General features: G+C 39.4%; 1 protein-coding gene across 8 annotated transcripts in view; it reads right to left on the bottom strand.

The window, feature by feature from the left end:
• The window catches only part of Itpr2 (inositol 1,4,5-trisphosphate receptor type 2), an 842,075-nt gene that overhangs the window by 649,758 nt on the left and 175,735 nt on the right, over window positions 1-16,582 (bottom strand). For all 8 annotated transcript variants that reach the window (XM_074075818.1, XM_074075817.1, XM_074075816.1 and 5 more), the window contains 6 exons: window positions 11,241-11,330; window positions 10,999-11,124; window positions 7,691-7,813; window positions 6,931-7,131; window positions 3,323-3,574; window positions 1,157-1,282 (listed from right to left, as the gene is read on the bottom strand). In XM_074075818.1, the coding sequence (XP_073931919.1) occupies window positions 1,157-1,282; window positions 3,323-3,574; window positions 6,931-7,131; window positions 7,691-7,813; window positions 10,999-11,124; window positions 11,241-11,330 (918 nt within the window). The remainder of the gene's footprint in view (window positions 1-1,156; window positions 1,283-3,322; window positions 3,575-6,930; window positions 7,132-7,690; window positions 7,814-10,998; window positions 11,125-11,240; window positions 11,331-16,582) is intronic.

Below are 16,582 nucleotides of genomic sequence, written 5' to 3'. Positions count from 1 at the left end.
CTGGAAACTTTAGATGGGGCCTAGTTGAAGGAAGTAGGTCACTGGAGGTTCTCATTCCCTTTCTTACTCTCTCTGCTTCCTGTCAGCCAGGAGGTAAACAGCTTCCTCATCTACATACTCCTGCCACCATGATGTTACATCAAAGTGCATGTGATCAAACACCCAAGGAATGAACCCCATGAAACCATGATCCAAAATAATTATGTTGTTTCCATCAGGTATTTGGTCCTGGTGCTGATAAAAGTAATGTATCTTCTCCTCCAAATACATCTACCTGAGGCTTTCATGAAATCCCAGTCCTCAGGAATATAGGAAGGTGAAAGGAACTAGGACAGGATAATCATCATAGGTTTAAGGAGTGATCTATGTATGATCTTCTACTAGTTAAATGCTTACTTGAATTGTATGTCCCACCACTTTCAAGGAAAAACTAGAAAAGATTTTTATAAAACTAAAATAATAGACCCTGGCATTATAATCATTCAGTATAAAAAAGAAAAGGACAAAGAAAATATAGTGTTACCTATTAAGAAAATTCACTCCTTCTTTTCATTGCTCATACACATGCTCAATATTAAGAGAGCAAAATATATGCCAGCTAGTCTACAGCTCCACATGTCCCTCCATAACCCATCCCCAAGAAACAAGAGGAAATGATTCAAAGTGAAAAGAAAAACACAATTTTACAAAAAAGGCAGATGATTAAATTATCAAAGCATGCTTCCAGGCAAGACTCAAAAGCCAACAACTGAGCAATGCTTACTCCTGAGTAGTCTGGTCAAGTACTTACCCAGCCCTCTCTCAGCCTCTTCCATCTCCAGTTTTAATTTGCTTTCATGCTGAGAGCTGAATAGAAAGTAACCCTGCCAACATGCTCTCTAACCAATGTAAGAAGACTACAGATATTCCACTTAATAACAGACAAATAGAATCACTTTAAAGGTAAAAAATGCATGCTTTATCTGTTGTTATTTACGCTGTAGTAGGTATTTTGTTTATGTCAACTCAGTAAATTTCACAATCTCATGAACCTCATGCCCAAGATCATGAATGAATCAAAAAGTAGTGTACTTAACTAAAAATTTTAATGCAGATGTTTAATACTGTTTAGTGTGTATTAACTGTGAATAGTATCCAATGGTGAAAGCTGACTCACCCTTGCCATATCCACCAAGAAGCTTTCAAACAGCTTCCAAATGTGATGACTTGTGTAGATTTCCTTCATCTCTACCTCTGTGTCAACGTAGCAGTGATTAACAAAGTTCACGTAAGCAATCTTCACCTGTGCAATTTTCAAATACAAAAGAAAGTTCATTTTCTTTATTGATCATTTCCAAATATCAGTTATGAAAGGGTAAATAAAATTCACATCTACCCAGAATGCACTGCCATTGCCCTTCTTTTGCTGCCCTGACCCCCAGGACTGAATACATGGCCTAGTTCTCCATTCTCCTATGCCCAGTGGTTGATGTGAGAACAAGCACTTTACTCAAGTCAAGCCTATCATCTTCCAGATACTAGTAGTCTAAAAAATCTCCAAGAAAAATGAACCACAAAAAAAATCATGTAAATCATTTCAGGGGGTTCACAGAATCCAAGTTAGAACCATTAGGAATTCAGGGCCAGCTTCATGCTCTTCTAGGGCTTCCCCTGCTTGACTGGGGTCTAACAGCTGTCAATGGCAGGGGCCTACGTCCAGGATGGTTGAAGGGTAGGGAGAGATCTGTACCCATCTTCCTCCCACAGTCAGTGTCAATGATCCTCACAGAAGCTAAAATTTATTCAGTGTTTACTATGTGACAAACACCCTCAGCACTTTGTATACACTATCTTACTTAATTGAATCCTCCTTGGGCTAGAGGTGTGGCTCAAGTGGCAGAGTTCCTACCTAGCAAATGTAAGGCCCCAAGTTCAAACCCCAGTACTGCCAAAAACAAAAACAAACAAACAAAAAAAACAGAGAGAGAGTACACGTTAGAATCCTCCATCAATCCTATATGGTAAATAATACAATTATTTTACTTTAAAATTTGGAAATTGAAGATGGAAGAAGTAACTAGTTGAGTATGTCACATGATTAGGAAGGATATAGGATTCTGACTCATTATTTAATTAATTCAAAACATATTTATTGAGTGTCAGCTCTGGTTCAGACAATACAATAATGAACAGACACAGACTTGCCTGTTACTGTCCTAGAGCATATGCTCTTGGAAAAGAATGTGTGCACTAAGACATTTGTTAACTAATAAAATTCAAATGTCCATTCCAGACTTGACTAAGGGAGGCCAGGGAACTCATTCCTGAGGAAGTAAAGCTTGGGTCAAGATGTGAAGATGTGAAGGGTCAGCTATCTTCACCTTTGTGTCACTCAAGTGAACACAAAGGTAAGAACGGTGTTGTCAGAGGGAGTTGCATATGGGCAGAGGCACAGCCACAACTAGGACCCAAATAAGGATGTATCCCAAGATTTCCTCACTGCACTACATCAACCCATTTGAGGTATGATGTACCCTTGGGCTGAGGTGCCAAAAATTCCGTGGAATTTCACAAAAATATTCTTTCTAGTCCATCACTACCTAGAACTATTTGGAAAAAGGAAATTTAATCCTGACACCTTTTTAAATTACTGTGATTTAAAATGTTTGATGTTATGTCATCTTCAGTATATCACACACTTATGAACTTTGTAATAATACACCACAATACTAGAAAAGAAAGAATTTATTTCAGTTTACACTCCTGGAAGTCCCATTACTAGAACACTGTTGGCAGACAACCCACTTCCGCTAAGGATTTTGTTGGGATTTGTTGTTGTTGCTGTTGTTGTTTTCTAATCATTGGAGCCCACCTAGGACACAGGGGGTGAAAAATGATATATGAACAATTCAAAATATGTATGCATGGTTTTGAGACTGCAATTCCATAAAGCAAGATAAACCTGTGGAATCTAATATGTGATCCTGCAAGAACTCTCCCAGCCTCCAACCAAATGACTGTGATTCACTTATGAATAACCTATTTTATGTTCAAGAACATAACTGAGGCTATAAGTAAACCATGCCATTAGGGCCCATTGCCATGTTCAGAATTCAAGAGACATTTGCAATTGCTTCCAGTAAAGGGGTCTTTCCTCTTAACTTCTTATAGAACTAAAAAAGTATACATTAATGCTTTTTAAATTTTCTAAATTAAAAAGCTAATAAAACTCTTCAACAAAATGTATGATCTCATTATAAGTATTAGTGGGGAAGACTTGTGACACTCAGATGGATGTAAACCTCAGTGACAGCTCTTTAGGTGCTAGCTTCACCAGACTTACCTCAGGAATGCAGTCATCGTGGGTCACCACCCTCACGATGTCGTCCAGGGGCAGAAGGGAATTACATTTGATTTCAGTGTAGACATTTTTGCCCTCTGTGCATGCAGCCAGCAACTCCACGAGGGTTATGTGGTAGGCCAAGGGGCCACACTCATCCCCTCGGGCTCTCTCTGAACACATCATATGGAGAAGGATTGGAAATGATGCTCTGTCATTGTAAAATATCAGCACGTCTTCACCCCCATTTATCAACTGAAATGATAACAAGTGAGAATCTACATTCAGTCTAAACGTTCCTTCTTATAGCTCTTTGCAAGGCTTGATCCATCTGGACACACATGCATCTCTTGCAAGAATATAGGTAACGTTGCAAAAGCAGAAGTATGGCAAGGCAAGAGCGTAGGAAGCTTACAGTCGTATGCCAAGTGATCGAGTCTGGGAGATACAGAAACAGCAGACAGGTAAGAACTAAACATCACAGACATCACTGATAGCGAATTGCTCACCAATGAGCTACATACTGACATCAAGCCTATAAGAGAATAAAGTTATTTTTCTGTACGTCATATGGAGGACTTCACTGCCAAAGCACAAGCGCTCTCTTAAGTCTAAACTTTACAAAAATAGAATAAGATGTTGTTTTAGCCACTTTAGTAGTAACTAGATAAGTAAGCCAGCACATTGAGCCAAATATAACTCTACCAAGATCTGAAAAATTCCAGGGTTAATGGGAAGGCATCAGTAGAGAACAGAGGTAAGAGTAGAGATGGGAGAAATAGAGAAAAAGAGGACTTAAATGAGGCAAAGAAATGAACCCACAGAGCCTTTCAGGAAAGAACTCCCCCTCAAATTCTGTTATATAATTTTAATGGGGAATTCCAGCAGGAGGCAATTTTATGGCCAAAAAAACACCATAATGTGTTATTGTCTATTATCGGTACCAATTTTCTAACCCCAATATGAGATATTTTTTGGCAGTTAGCAAAGCATATATAATTTTTAATCCATTATTATTTATTATTTTTATTTAAGTTGATAATATCTAAAGTCAACTAATTCGCTCACTTTGATGGTCTGTGTCAAAAATATGTATTATATCCTTATACACAACAACTCTTCATCTAATAAGTGTCAGGGGAATGGTTTAAGTATTTGCTGTTTTCTCGTTTTAATTCTTTTAGATCAGATTACAAAATCATATTCGTTTCCACACATTTCTAGACAATGAAGAATTAATGCAAATGTTAATACAGCTTTTGAAAAAGGTAAATTTTATGAGTTTATAACGTTCCTTTCAATGTTTAATGACAATAATTTCCATTTAAAACTCCAAGGTCTACACAAACTCTAAAGTTGATACGGAAAGAGTAGGAAATACTCTGGAGTTAGTAGGTATAGGTAAGAACTTTCTCAACGAAACCCCAGCAACACAGCAACTAAGAGATAGCATAGACCTCCTAAAACTAAAAGGCTTCTGTTCATCAAAAGAAATGGTCTCTAAACTGAAGAGAACACCCACAGAGTGGGAGAAAATATTTGCCAATTATACATCAGACAAAGGACTGATAACCAGAATATACAGGGAACTTAAAAAACTAAATTCTCCCAAAACTAATGAACCAATAAAGAAATGGGCAAGTGAACTAAACAGAACTTTCTCAAAAGAAGAAATTCAAATGGCCAAAAAACACATGAAAAATGCTCACCATCTCTAGCAATAAAGGAAATGCAAATTAAAACCACACTAAGATTCCACCTCACCCCTGTTAGAATAGCCATCATTAGCAACACCACTAACAACAGGTGTTGGCAAGGATGCAGGGAAAAAGAAACCCTCTTACACTGTTGATGGGAATGTAAACTAGTACAACCACTCTGGAAAAAAATTTGGAGGCTACTTAAAAAGCTAAACATTGATCTACCATTTGATCCAGCAATACCACTCTTGGGGATATACCCAAAAGACTGTGACGCAGGTTACTCCAGAGGCACCTGCACACCCATGTTTATTGCGGCACTATTCACAATAGCCAAGTTATGGAAACAGCCAAGATGCCCCACCACTGACGAATGGATTAAGAAAATGTGGTATCTATACACAATGGAATTTTATGCAGCCATGAAGAAGAATGAAATGTTATCATTCGCTGGTAAATGGATGGAATTGGAGAACATCATTCTGAGTGAGGTTAGCCTGGTCCAAAAGACCAAAAATCGTATGTTCTCCCTCATATGTGGACATTAGATCAAGGGCAAACACAACAAGGCGATTGGACTTTGAGCACATGATAAAAGCAAGAGCACACAAGGGAGGGGTGAGGATAGGTAAGACACCTAAAAAACTAGCTAGCATTTGTTGCCCTTAATGCAGAGAAACTAAAGCAGATGCCTTAAAAGCAACTGAGGCCAATAGGAAAAGGGGACCAGGAACTAGAGAAAAGGTTAGATTAAAAAGAATTAACCTAGAAGGTAACACCCACGCACAGGAAATCAATGTGAGTCAACTCCCTGTATAGCTATCCTTATCTCAACCAGCAAAAACCCTTGTTCCTTCCTATTATTGCTTATACACTCTCTTCAACAAAATTAGAGATAAGGGCAAAATAGTTTCTGCTGGGTATTGAGGGGGTGGGGGGGAGAGGAAGGGGGCAGAGTGGGGGGTAAGGGAGGGGGTGGGGGCAGGGGGGAGAAATGACCCAAGCCTTGTATGCACATATGAATAATAAAACAATAAAAAAATAAATTAATTAACAACAACAACAAAAAAAACCAAACTCCAAGGTCTAAAGATGAACTAATTTTAAGATTCCTATGGGGCAAACTGAACCAATCGGGCAATATCTCCTAATTTCCAAACTGAAGGCATGTAACTATGAAAATGTCCCAAACCAATGAATCTACCATGTAACTGTCTGGTAGCCATGTGTGGAAACTTCCTTAATCCACATGGGGCACTGGAGAACTAGTCCATCATAGAGAAGTGATTTATCCAAATACCCTGTCATCCGCTGGTTCCCAGTGAATAACATATTCATGACATAAATCTCCCTCAATGTCACTCATCAAAATCCAGAGGGCAAAACAAATTAATTACATCATCTGTTTGTTTTTCTTAAATGTGTAATTTACTCCACAAAGCAAGTTTCCATAGACCGTAACAAAGTCTTGACAAACAGTTTTTATTAATTAATTTGGTTTTCTTCAAAGCCTTTACAAATAATGGCAGAGAACACCCACTCTATAATTCAGAAACAGCAACAACAGCACAAGCAGTGTTCAGACTCTGTTATATTACTGAAAACTTAACAACATACCACTTTGTCAATTTAATTCCAAATAATCTTCTGAACTCATAAGATTTTACACATTATTTAACACATCCAAATTCATCATGGATCAAAAGGAAAAACTCTTAGGAAATCATAAACTCCTGCTGCACTGTGCTATTCAGTAGACTGGTACAAAGCACACCTGCGCTTAAGGAGTCATGATTAAATAGAAAAATTCCACACTGGTGTTATTGGGGTTCTTATACTCTAAATTGACAGAAAATACATACCGAGCATATTGCTTACGTGAAACTGATAAAATGCGCACTGAGAACATACCTCTGTCATGACCATATCCTGGCATTTCTTGACGTATTTGCCATCTGCTTTTACGATTGTTTGCAAAAACCGCAGGTACTGCACGTGGCGGCCATGTGTCTCGATGCAGTGCACGAAGTGCTGCACAACCCTGTCGCTGATCTCATTGCACAGGTGGAAGTTGTTCATGAAGATATGCCGCATGGTCTCTGCCTCAAGGAGCTGCACAGAGCAGGAGGAGGCTTCATGATGACCACAAGACAAGCTTCATCCTACCATCCTCAGACTCAACTCCCTGCCTGCAGTCAGCGGCACATTTTATATGCAAGTTCTCTATAAAATGCAAGGAGATCAGGAACCACTGAGAGAAACTCAGTTCCTTGTATTCATGAAGCGCAGTGTGCCAGGAATTTAATTATGTTATTGGAAGTCAGCTCTTCCTCAAGATCTGCTTAAATGCACTCCACAGACCACAGCTGGCTCCACCTTTGACTTTCCTAATCTACCTTACCATGGTATTGTCAAGTTAGTTCTCTGTTCTACCGTATCTTTTTTCTAACATTACACATGTATAGTGAAACTGTCAATTGCACATAAGATTTGTGTAATTTTCAAGTTAGTTAAAAGGTTTCCTTAGTGGAAATTTAAAAGTAATTTTAGGGAGAGAATCTCTATAGGGTAAAATGATGTAACAAAGACTTTAAAAACTCTATGCATTAATGCTGCTAAAATACAATCAACCCACTTTACTGTAAGTAGCAAAGGTCACTACAATACTTACACCAGGAGTTAAAAACAAATTCAGATGTTTATGAAGAAGAACTTGATTCTGTGGATTTCCCCGACAGAAATTCTGCAGGAACGTGTGGGCTAGATTCATCACTTCATTCATTTTCTCATCATTCTGTAAGTTGAAGAGTAGCACAGGACAGAGAAGCAAACCTGAGTACATGTGCTGTAACACACATATCCTTTTTCTACATATGCACTTCTCTCTCCCCATCCCATGCCTCCTTCCTCCACCCTCTACCAGCCAGTCCCATCTCTTCTCTGTGTTTTACATCTTTCTCTCCTTTTCCTTATTTTTCCTCATACCCGTTCTCATCCACTTTTTCAGTCCTTTGCTTCACAGTTCATCTTTCTTTCTCCCCAGTCTTTCTGACAGTCACCACATGTTCCCATCTCTGCACATAACTGCCTCCTCCTCTCCTGCCTTGTCCCACACTTGCTCTGGTCCCTCTTCCTCACCTCTGTCCCTTTTATTTTGTTTCTCTTCCTTCTCTGCTGCCCCCTCAGTGCCTCTCACTCTCCTCTCTTAAACTCCTTTTCTCAGTATGTCTGCATCTGGCTGTTTCTTCTTCCCTTTCTCCTCTTTTCCCATACTTCTTACTTCCTGCTGCTTCTTGCAGCATCTATTCCCTCCCCTTTTTTCCTACTGTCAATTTGCACTCTTTCTCCTCCCTGCTCTGCCTCGCGCTCTTTCTCCTCTCTACTCACTTTACCTCTCTTCCTGCATCCTGTACATTTCTCTAAATGTCATCTTCACCTTAATGGCCCCTTCCATCTCTCTGCCCCTGACTCTTATTTCCAGTTTCCTTTTCCTTTCCCCTTGCCTCCTCCTTCTTTTTGTCCCCTCTTCCAGAACACACATAACTCTTATGTGGCTTCCCTTATCCACTGTCATTTCCAAAGTCCTGACATATGCTACTACCATTGCTTATAGGAAGCTCAGTAAGAAACTGAGGTCTCAAAATGTACAGAGAATGCAAAGTTACCTTCTTAAAAATGGCTGTTGTTATTGTTCTTCTTATTATTTTTGCAGTACTGGAGACTGAACTCAAGACCTCACACATGCTAGTCAAGTGCTCTACCACTTAAGCCCCATCCCTGGCCCTTTTGTTTGCATGTTGTTTTTGAGACAGGGTCTTAAGATGCCTTTGCTGAGGCTGGCCTCAATCTCACTATCCTCCTGACTCCACCTCCTCAGTAGGTAGGAATACAAGTATGAGTCACCACATGTGACTTAAAACTGATCTTTTGACATCACTGAAGCCATCTAAAACGTTCAGACACAACTGACTGTCCCTTTTGTTACATGCTTATTGTTAGAGACTCGATGCTTTCATGTTTTGAAGACAATCCATATGAAATGAGCTTAATGTTTTCATTATTACTAACCCAAAGGTCTATCATTTATGCCACCTATAACCAAACGAGCAGCCTAAGGTTATGAACAAACCCAATACCTCATATTTTAATTAAGGATAAATTAACTAGACTAATAAATAAGACAAAAACATTCCTAAATAAGAAATAGGAAAGTTTTATTTCAAAATCTCCTAACATATTTTTTACTTGTGTGATCCAGAAATAGTTAGAAGACAACAAAAACTTTTTAAGCACAGAAACAGCCAATTCCCACTGAAAAGGTGGCCCTACAGACCACATTAGGGCCTGTGCTACTACATTTCATGTTTCTTTGAAATTCTTATCCTATGCTTTTTGTGTTTCTGAACATCCCAGTCATTAAAACTAAGCAGTTCCATAAGAACAAAGTAATAGCAAAACACTCAGTGCTGCAGATTCAGTATTAGAAGGGAATTTACATTGTGTCCAATGCCCTTGTTACAGTATCAGGCAGAATAGTTCTGATAATAAATACTGACGATTTAATACCTCTATTGCCTTTCACTCTGTGCATAGTTTGAATTATGCTACCTTAGGAATGGTATGATTTGTAAATTTACGTATTGGAAAACTAAGTCAAGTGGAGCAGGCAATCCAGTGAGAGTTCAAGAGGGGCAGGGTCCACACAAAGAAAGGCCTCTCATATCGAGTTGAAACCCCAGGCAGATAAAGAGGGTATTTAACCTGGAGGCTATCAGAGATTGAGCGAGGTACCATACATAATGGGCACATTTCCCCCTGTTGGAGAATAGAGACATGGTGGGAAAAAAAAAGAAAGAAACTAAAACGAGCCCTGTGATTTTGAAATTAGAGGTACTGGTGGCTTTCAATAATGTCTAGATAAGTGAGAAAATAAGTATGAATGTAACTTGTATGCAAACACACACAAATTATACACACACACAGAGTAAATAGTATTTCTATTCAGGGGGCCTGAGGAGAAACATCTCAATAGCAAAACTCACGCTCACTTCTCAGAGTTATGCTCCTAACTACCATTCCCCACCAAATGGAACTGCGGTTTCTATAAGAAATGGCTGAGTCCAGGGTTGGAGCCAAAAGAAAACAAGATGCAACCAGAATGCTTTACTGTGCCAGAAAGCAAGAAAGTACCCACAGATCGATTGGCACACATTAGAGGACAGAGATTCTAGCTTGAAGGGGCATCACAGCACCAAATCTGAGAATCAAAATAGTGATAGAAACCTACTATAACCTGTTGAATAAAACAGGCATCCATATGTCCATACTAGTAAGAATAAAAAAATGAAAGTTGGATGAAGAATGAGATATTTACTTAGCTTCACAGAACCTTTTAACAAAACACGTATTACAAAGAGAAACCAGAACTTCTAAATGGAGAAACCTGGCAGACAAGTGATCAAAGTAGTCAATATTAATAACAAGGTAAGTCAAAACCACATACCACATACTGGGATCAATGAGAAATTAGCACCCCTCTATTATGTCCTGTCAAAGAGCTGAAACCTAATTCAGTCATACCAGGAAACAAGAGATGACACAAATTAGGAGGCATTCTTCAAAATAATTGGCTATCTGCAAAAGAGTCAATGTCACGGAAGTTTCAGCATTAGGAAACTTTAGTAGACATGACAACCAAACGCGCATGGTTTGGTCAATCAGAACACGACTGAGATAATGGGAGGGATGCGAATGGTGTGTGAGATTTGGTGACAGTAGAGTGCCACACTTTGCAGATCCAGAAGGCTGCAGTGTGGTCATGTAAACACATGTCCTTGTTTATGTTAAATGTGTGCTGCAGGAATAGTGGCACTAGGTGGGGATGACACTCAAAAAGTAAGGAAGAAAAACTCCTTTATAACTTTGTGATGCACTTGAAACTGCATCAAAAAGCAAAGGCAAGAGTAACTAAGGACAAACCTTCTCGTAGGGTATCTGCAGAAGATCCAGAACCACCGAATGAGCCCCCATGTTCTTCAGCAGGCGCTGATGTTGGTTCCGACACTTTTTATTCTGCACACAGAGTTTACTTAGCCTAATCAAAATCTTTAAAAGGAAGAAAAGCATTAAATACAACAATCAGCAATATTAAATGTAACACATAAGCAAAAATTATTTTTCATGTAAATATAGCCTACATAAAATATTTCATATCAGCTGACCTCCTTTACAATCCGGTAGTTATTGCTTTTATTGCTGTCAATCTGTGGTGTCTTTGCTCCATCTTGCACTGGACTTAACATGTTTGATTCCTAAAACAGACACAAATATCTATTTTATGCCATATGCATATCTGTGCAATAAACACTATATACAGTTTACAGTTGTTTTATAATAAATTACTTCTCAACCTTTTTATTATATAAAAAGTTCCTTGACTTGAATAAGCCTTGTAAATCACTACTACCAAATAAAATCCAAATTAGGAGATAAATAACATTACTGAACATTAATGAATTAACTTAAAATTGAAAGTCATTGTCCACGTTGCCTATGTATAAATACATGTAAATTTCAGGAATATCATGATTTTATATTGTCTATAACAGTAAAAATTCAGGGCAAAAAAGATATGACTTTATTGTCAGGAATAAACTAGGGAAATACAGAATGAAGGAGCGCATCACAACAGCTGAACCCATCTGGGAGGGGAGAGAAGAACAACTCAACCCTAGGACTCTGCCAGGTTACCATGACACCCTTGAGAGTCATGACCTGGGGCCAACGAAGCATGCACAGAGCCATGAAAATGAAGACTGTAAAATAAAACTTAAAGGAAGAATACTATTTCAAATGACAAACATCCAAACACCAAAAATATTTAATGATAACAGTCATGATCCAAAGCATCATAATAAAGAACAAGTATAAGAAATGTATACATTTTAAATATCACTATTGGAATCATGATATAAAAAGTACCAATTACCAACAATTCCACACAGAACATTTATTAAGACTTAATACAGGCCTGGCAACAGACACTGCTGATGGATCTAAGTGTAATAGAAGACACTGTCTTTATCACAAGAAAATGACTTGAACTGGGTAGAATTCACTATTCAGACAGAGAGAGGTAAGGGGAAAGTGACAGCTTTATGAAGAAGGTCAAGTTTAAGCCAAGGCCTTCCAAGATGAAAACTACATAGTCAAGCATAAGGGATGGGTGGGTGGGTAAGGGAAAGGTTGCACCATAACCAAAGGTACTGAAGCACAAGCCAGCACGACACTGCAGAGAGCAAGCACTGACAGTGCATGCTGCAGAATGCACGATTATCCCCGATTTACAGTAATCACAAAATCGCACTTGTGGTGAACATCAAGTTCAACTTGATGTTGGTTTCTTGTAATTAAGAGGACCTAAGTTTAAGCTCAGAGAAAAGTAAGAAAGACACATGCAGCCAGTCAATATAATTTCATACGTCCTAAGCTGTTTTTCCTATGTCCAGGATAAATCACACAATTAATAATAACAACAATAACAAATACTCTGCTTTCTAGTAAAGCTGTATTCTGATGAAAGGCTTCATTCAAGCTGCACAGCATCTCGATCCGTTTTAATCCAGCAGTACTCATGAGTCAGCTTTGCCTCCTCCTTTGTTCTTTTCCCAGGAAATCTGTGGCCAGGCTCCCAATCTGAACCCCATGTTAGCAAGTGACCTCCTCTCCCATTTGCTAAGCAGACAGAAATCCCCATAATGAAATTTCCTCTTTTCTACCTGAATATTTGCAGTGTTGCCAACCAACAGTTCCATCTTTCCTGCTGGGTCTGAGAACAGAGCTTTTGATGGGAGGATTTTGAAAATTTCACCTTCCTGCTCCCTCTCTATCTCCAGTTCTTATACACACAGCATTTTCTACCATCTGCTGACTTCTCATCTTTTCAAAAACATGGTCAGACTGAGGCTATCCAAGCACACTCAGTGATACCGTCCATCTCTAAAAGTGGTCTTGCCTCTCAGATTATTGTTTCACTAACTGTCTAAAACTGTCTAAAACAATAACCTAAAACCAGGCACTGTGACTCACACCTGTAATTCTTGCTACTTGGAAGGCTGAGATTGGGAGGTTTGTGATTCAAGCCAGCCCTAGTCAAAAGTTAGGGAGACCCCATCTCAACCAATAGCTCGGTGTAGTGGGGCGCACCTGTCTTCTCAGTAATACTCAAGAAACTGAGATAAGGAGAAGAGCAGATTTAGGCTAGCCTGGGCAAAAAAGTCAGAGACCCCATCTCAAAGTAGAAAAGGCTGGGCCTGGTGGCTTGCAACTGTCATTGCAGTGAGGGCAGAAAGCTTAAAATAGGATCTTGGTCCAGGCTGGTCTGAACAAAAAAAACCAAAACGCTATTCTCCAAAATAATCAGAGCAAAAAGGGCTAGAGGCATGACTCAAGCAGTAGAGTGCCTGCCTAGCAAGCAAGAGGCCTTGAGTTCAAAAGAAAAAAATAATCTATACCATGCTGTGCTCAAATTGTTTTATTCATCATTTGATTATGTGCCTCATTCTCATTTTTGTTAAGCCTCACTCTGTTTTATTGTGATGTGACACCTTCTACCTCTTAACCCCCATCTCTGTCACTTACTAGAACAAGCTACAAATGTAAAAGCAAAAACACTGAAAACCTTCAAACCTGGGGTCCTGAGGTGGACCCCAGGGCTACACCACCTCGCAATCATAATAAACACTAGTAGGACCTGAAAGCCATGCAAACTCCGGCCTAGGTAAAGAGAAAGGAAAAAACAAGGTACTATCTGCAAGACACCAAACAGCAATGAGTCCTAAAAGGTTACACAGGAGAACTTTAAACTATGCATGCAAGTGAAGGCATACCAAGTGCTAAGATAATGGAAAGTGTCCAAAAGAGAGAGACCGGAGGTCAGAGGATGAGACAAACAGCACTTCCATTTGATATAAAAAATAATTTACTGCTGAGCAGGAGGAACGGTAAAGATAGAATATAATTAAATATTCTTTCTCTGAGCACAAAGGTGGGAGGTTGTATTTCTGTAAGACTATTTCATTTGTTTCTTGAAGAGAAAAACTAGGAAAGAAAACCATACTTTTACCATAAACCAGAATCAAGATATTTCTATGTCTAAGGACAGACAAAGCTCCTAAGCTACAGTGATATTTCTGACATACGTCAAACTTCAAAGCATGTGTTAAAAACACAGGCACAGCTTGGTAGATGCACAAGGCCTATTTTCCAAACAATGACCTGAAGAAAAACTCAACAGTCTTGTTTTTAGAAAAGTAAAGTTAGGCGAAATGTATATGTTACAGAAAGTTGTGCACTTTAGTTCAACTTGGGAAAACACAGACAAGGCTAAACTCTGCTAACTGTAGGAATTATGAAGAAAAAATGTTCTTAATTTAAAATTGCCAGCAGTGAACAAAAGGAGGCAACACTGGGAATTTAATAAACAATCCTTTTCAGTTTTAGAAAATAACTCAATGTAACTAAACTGAATAAGAGTTTTAATCCATACAGCATCCAGGTGATTACAGAGAAGTAACCAGAAGAAACTAGGGATATGTGAATTGTAACTATAGTTACAAATGCTCCAAGTAAAAGTGTTACACAGTTTTAGGGTTGGGTCAGTTACCAAATCCACAAAGCCCTAAATTTATGTGAATGACAGAATATTAAGAAAGTACAACACATAGAGGTGTGAGCTGTGCAGTCCCCAGCTGGGAAGGCCAGAAGTACACATGTTAACACTGAGGAGCATGTGTCCGCAGAGTCCTTTGGCATCAGGAGTGAGGAATAATCATGGTGCTCCAATAAATGAGGCTAGCATGTCACCGTAACCTCTCCCGGTCCTCTAGACACCTCAGTTATTTCTGACAGAATATGGGAAGCAGCTTAGTTGAATAGAGGCAGCAGTATTTTTGATCATACACCGTGTACCATAATATAAACCAGTAGGTTCAGAAACAACAGAGGAAGAAAAGTTGAGAAACCGTTGGACAACAGGGTTCTAGGCAGAGACACTGCCCTAAACAGAGGCTCCTCACAGTGCTCTTTTAATTACGTATGTCTCTCAGGCAAGAGAATGCTCATAGTAGCAGCAAGAATACTCTAAGAAAATAATAATATTGTATGAATCACTGCCAAGTCAACACTGGCACCAATTACTGGGGGTCCATCTTCTTAAATTTAGAAAACGACAGTCATGCCTTTAAAAATAGGACTTTCTAAATCCTACCATGTAGACCTGCAGGCATGTGCAGCTACAGGATCAAAACAGCTCCATGCCCGCCTTCTTGTCCCCACCCTCTGAAGCTTGAGGAAGTCCTTCTGCAGCAAGGCTGTTGGGTCAGTGGCCTGCATCATGTGACCAGTCTCCCCAGTCAGTGGCATAGTTAACCAGCCAGCATCCCCAACGTTGGACACCTATCGCATTACTGATCTCTTCCCCACCCCCTACAAAACATGGAGAAAAGCTCTAATAACCAGTTCTTCAGATTTAATTGGTCTACTTGATTATAATTCAGAGTAAATATTGCAGAGTAACCTCTCTCAGGTTATTAGGAAGTAGTTGGGAAATTGATGACTGGTAAGCTCAATTAAATAACTGCTTTCATGAGAATGCAACAAGAACTGGGCGTGGTACCTCACACCTTTAATCCAAGGTGTTTGGGAGGTGGAGGTCAGGAGGATCAAGGTTTGAGGCTAGTCCTAACAAAGTGTTCATGAGACCCCATCTTAGCCAATAAAAAGCTTGGAACCGTGACATCCCAGGCATGCTGAAAGCATAAATAGGATGACTGAGGTCCAGGCTGGCCTAGGCATAAAAGAAAGATCCTACTGGGAAAAAAAAAAAAAGTGGGCTAGGCAGTGGCTCATGAGGTAGAGCTCCTGCCTAGCAAGAGCAAGGTCCTGAGTTCAAACCCCAGTATGACCAAATTTAAAAAAATGCAACAGGAACCATTATCATACAGAAATTTTTCTTTTTTTTCTTTTTTTAAGAGATGGAGGTGCAGATAAGCCCCAAAGTCCTGACCTCAAGTGATCCTCCTGCCTCAGCCTTCCTGGTAGCTGGAACTATAGATGTGGATCACCAAGCTCAGCTTATCACAGAATTTCTCTGATTCAATTCAAGGGGTGGCTAAAACTCACTGGCATTATGTGAGAGTAGAAATCATGGGAGACGATGGCATACACTAACAAAGCGCTGTGCAGACAGGGCAACGGAAACACGATGGAGCCTCGGAGACTTTTGTGTCACCTGATGCTCTGTGAGAAGAAAAGCTTCCCTAGTCACATCCAGCAACCCAAACGTGGGTGTAAGATCAGGGGCTCTAATTCTATCACTTCTTTCCACACAACCATTAGAGAAATGTTGATGCCTGACCAACAACAAATGCGTGCTCTGTTCTGAATGCATCTACTTCAATTATTGCCCTATAAGACACCTGTTGAAAACCATATAAAGAACTTCGAATCTGCACTAAGAACTTGAATTAAGAACAAATAGAAAAGGGTCAAATAGTAACTTCTC

This window comes from Castor canadensis, chromosome 6 (assembly GCF_047511655.1).
Source record: "Castor canadensis chromosome 6, mCasCan1.hap1v2, whole genome shotgun sequence".
NCBI lineage: Eukaryota > Metazoa > Chordata > Mammalia > Rodentia > Castoridae > Castor > Castor canadensis.
This window is presented reverse-complemented; position numbering and strand designations above follow the sequence as displayed.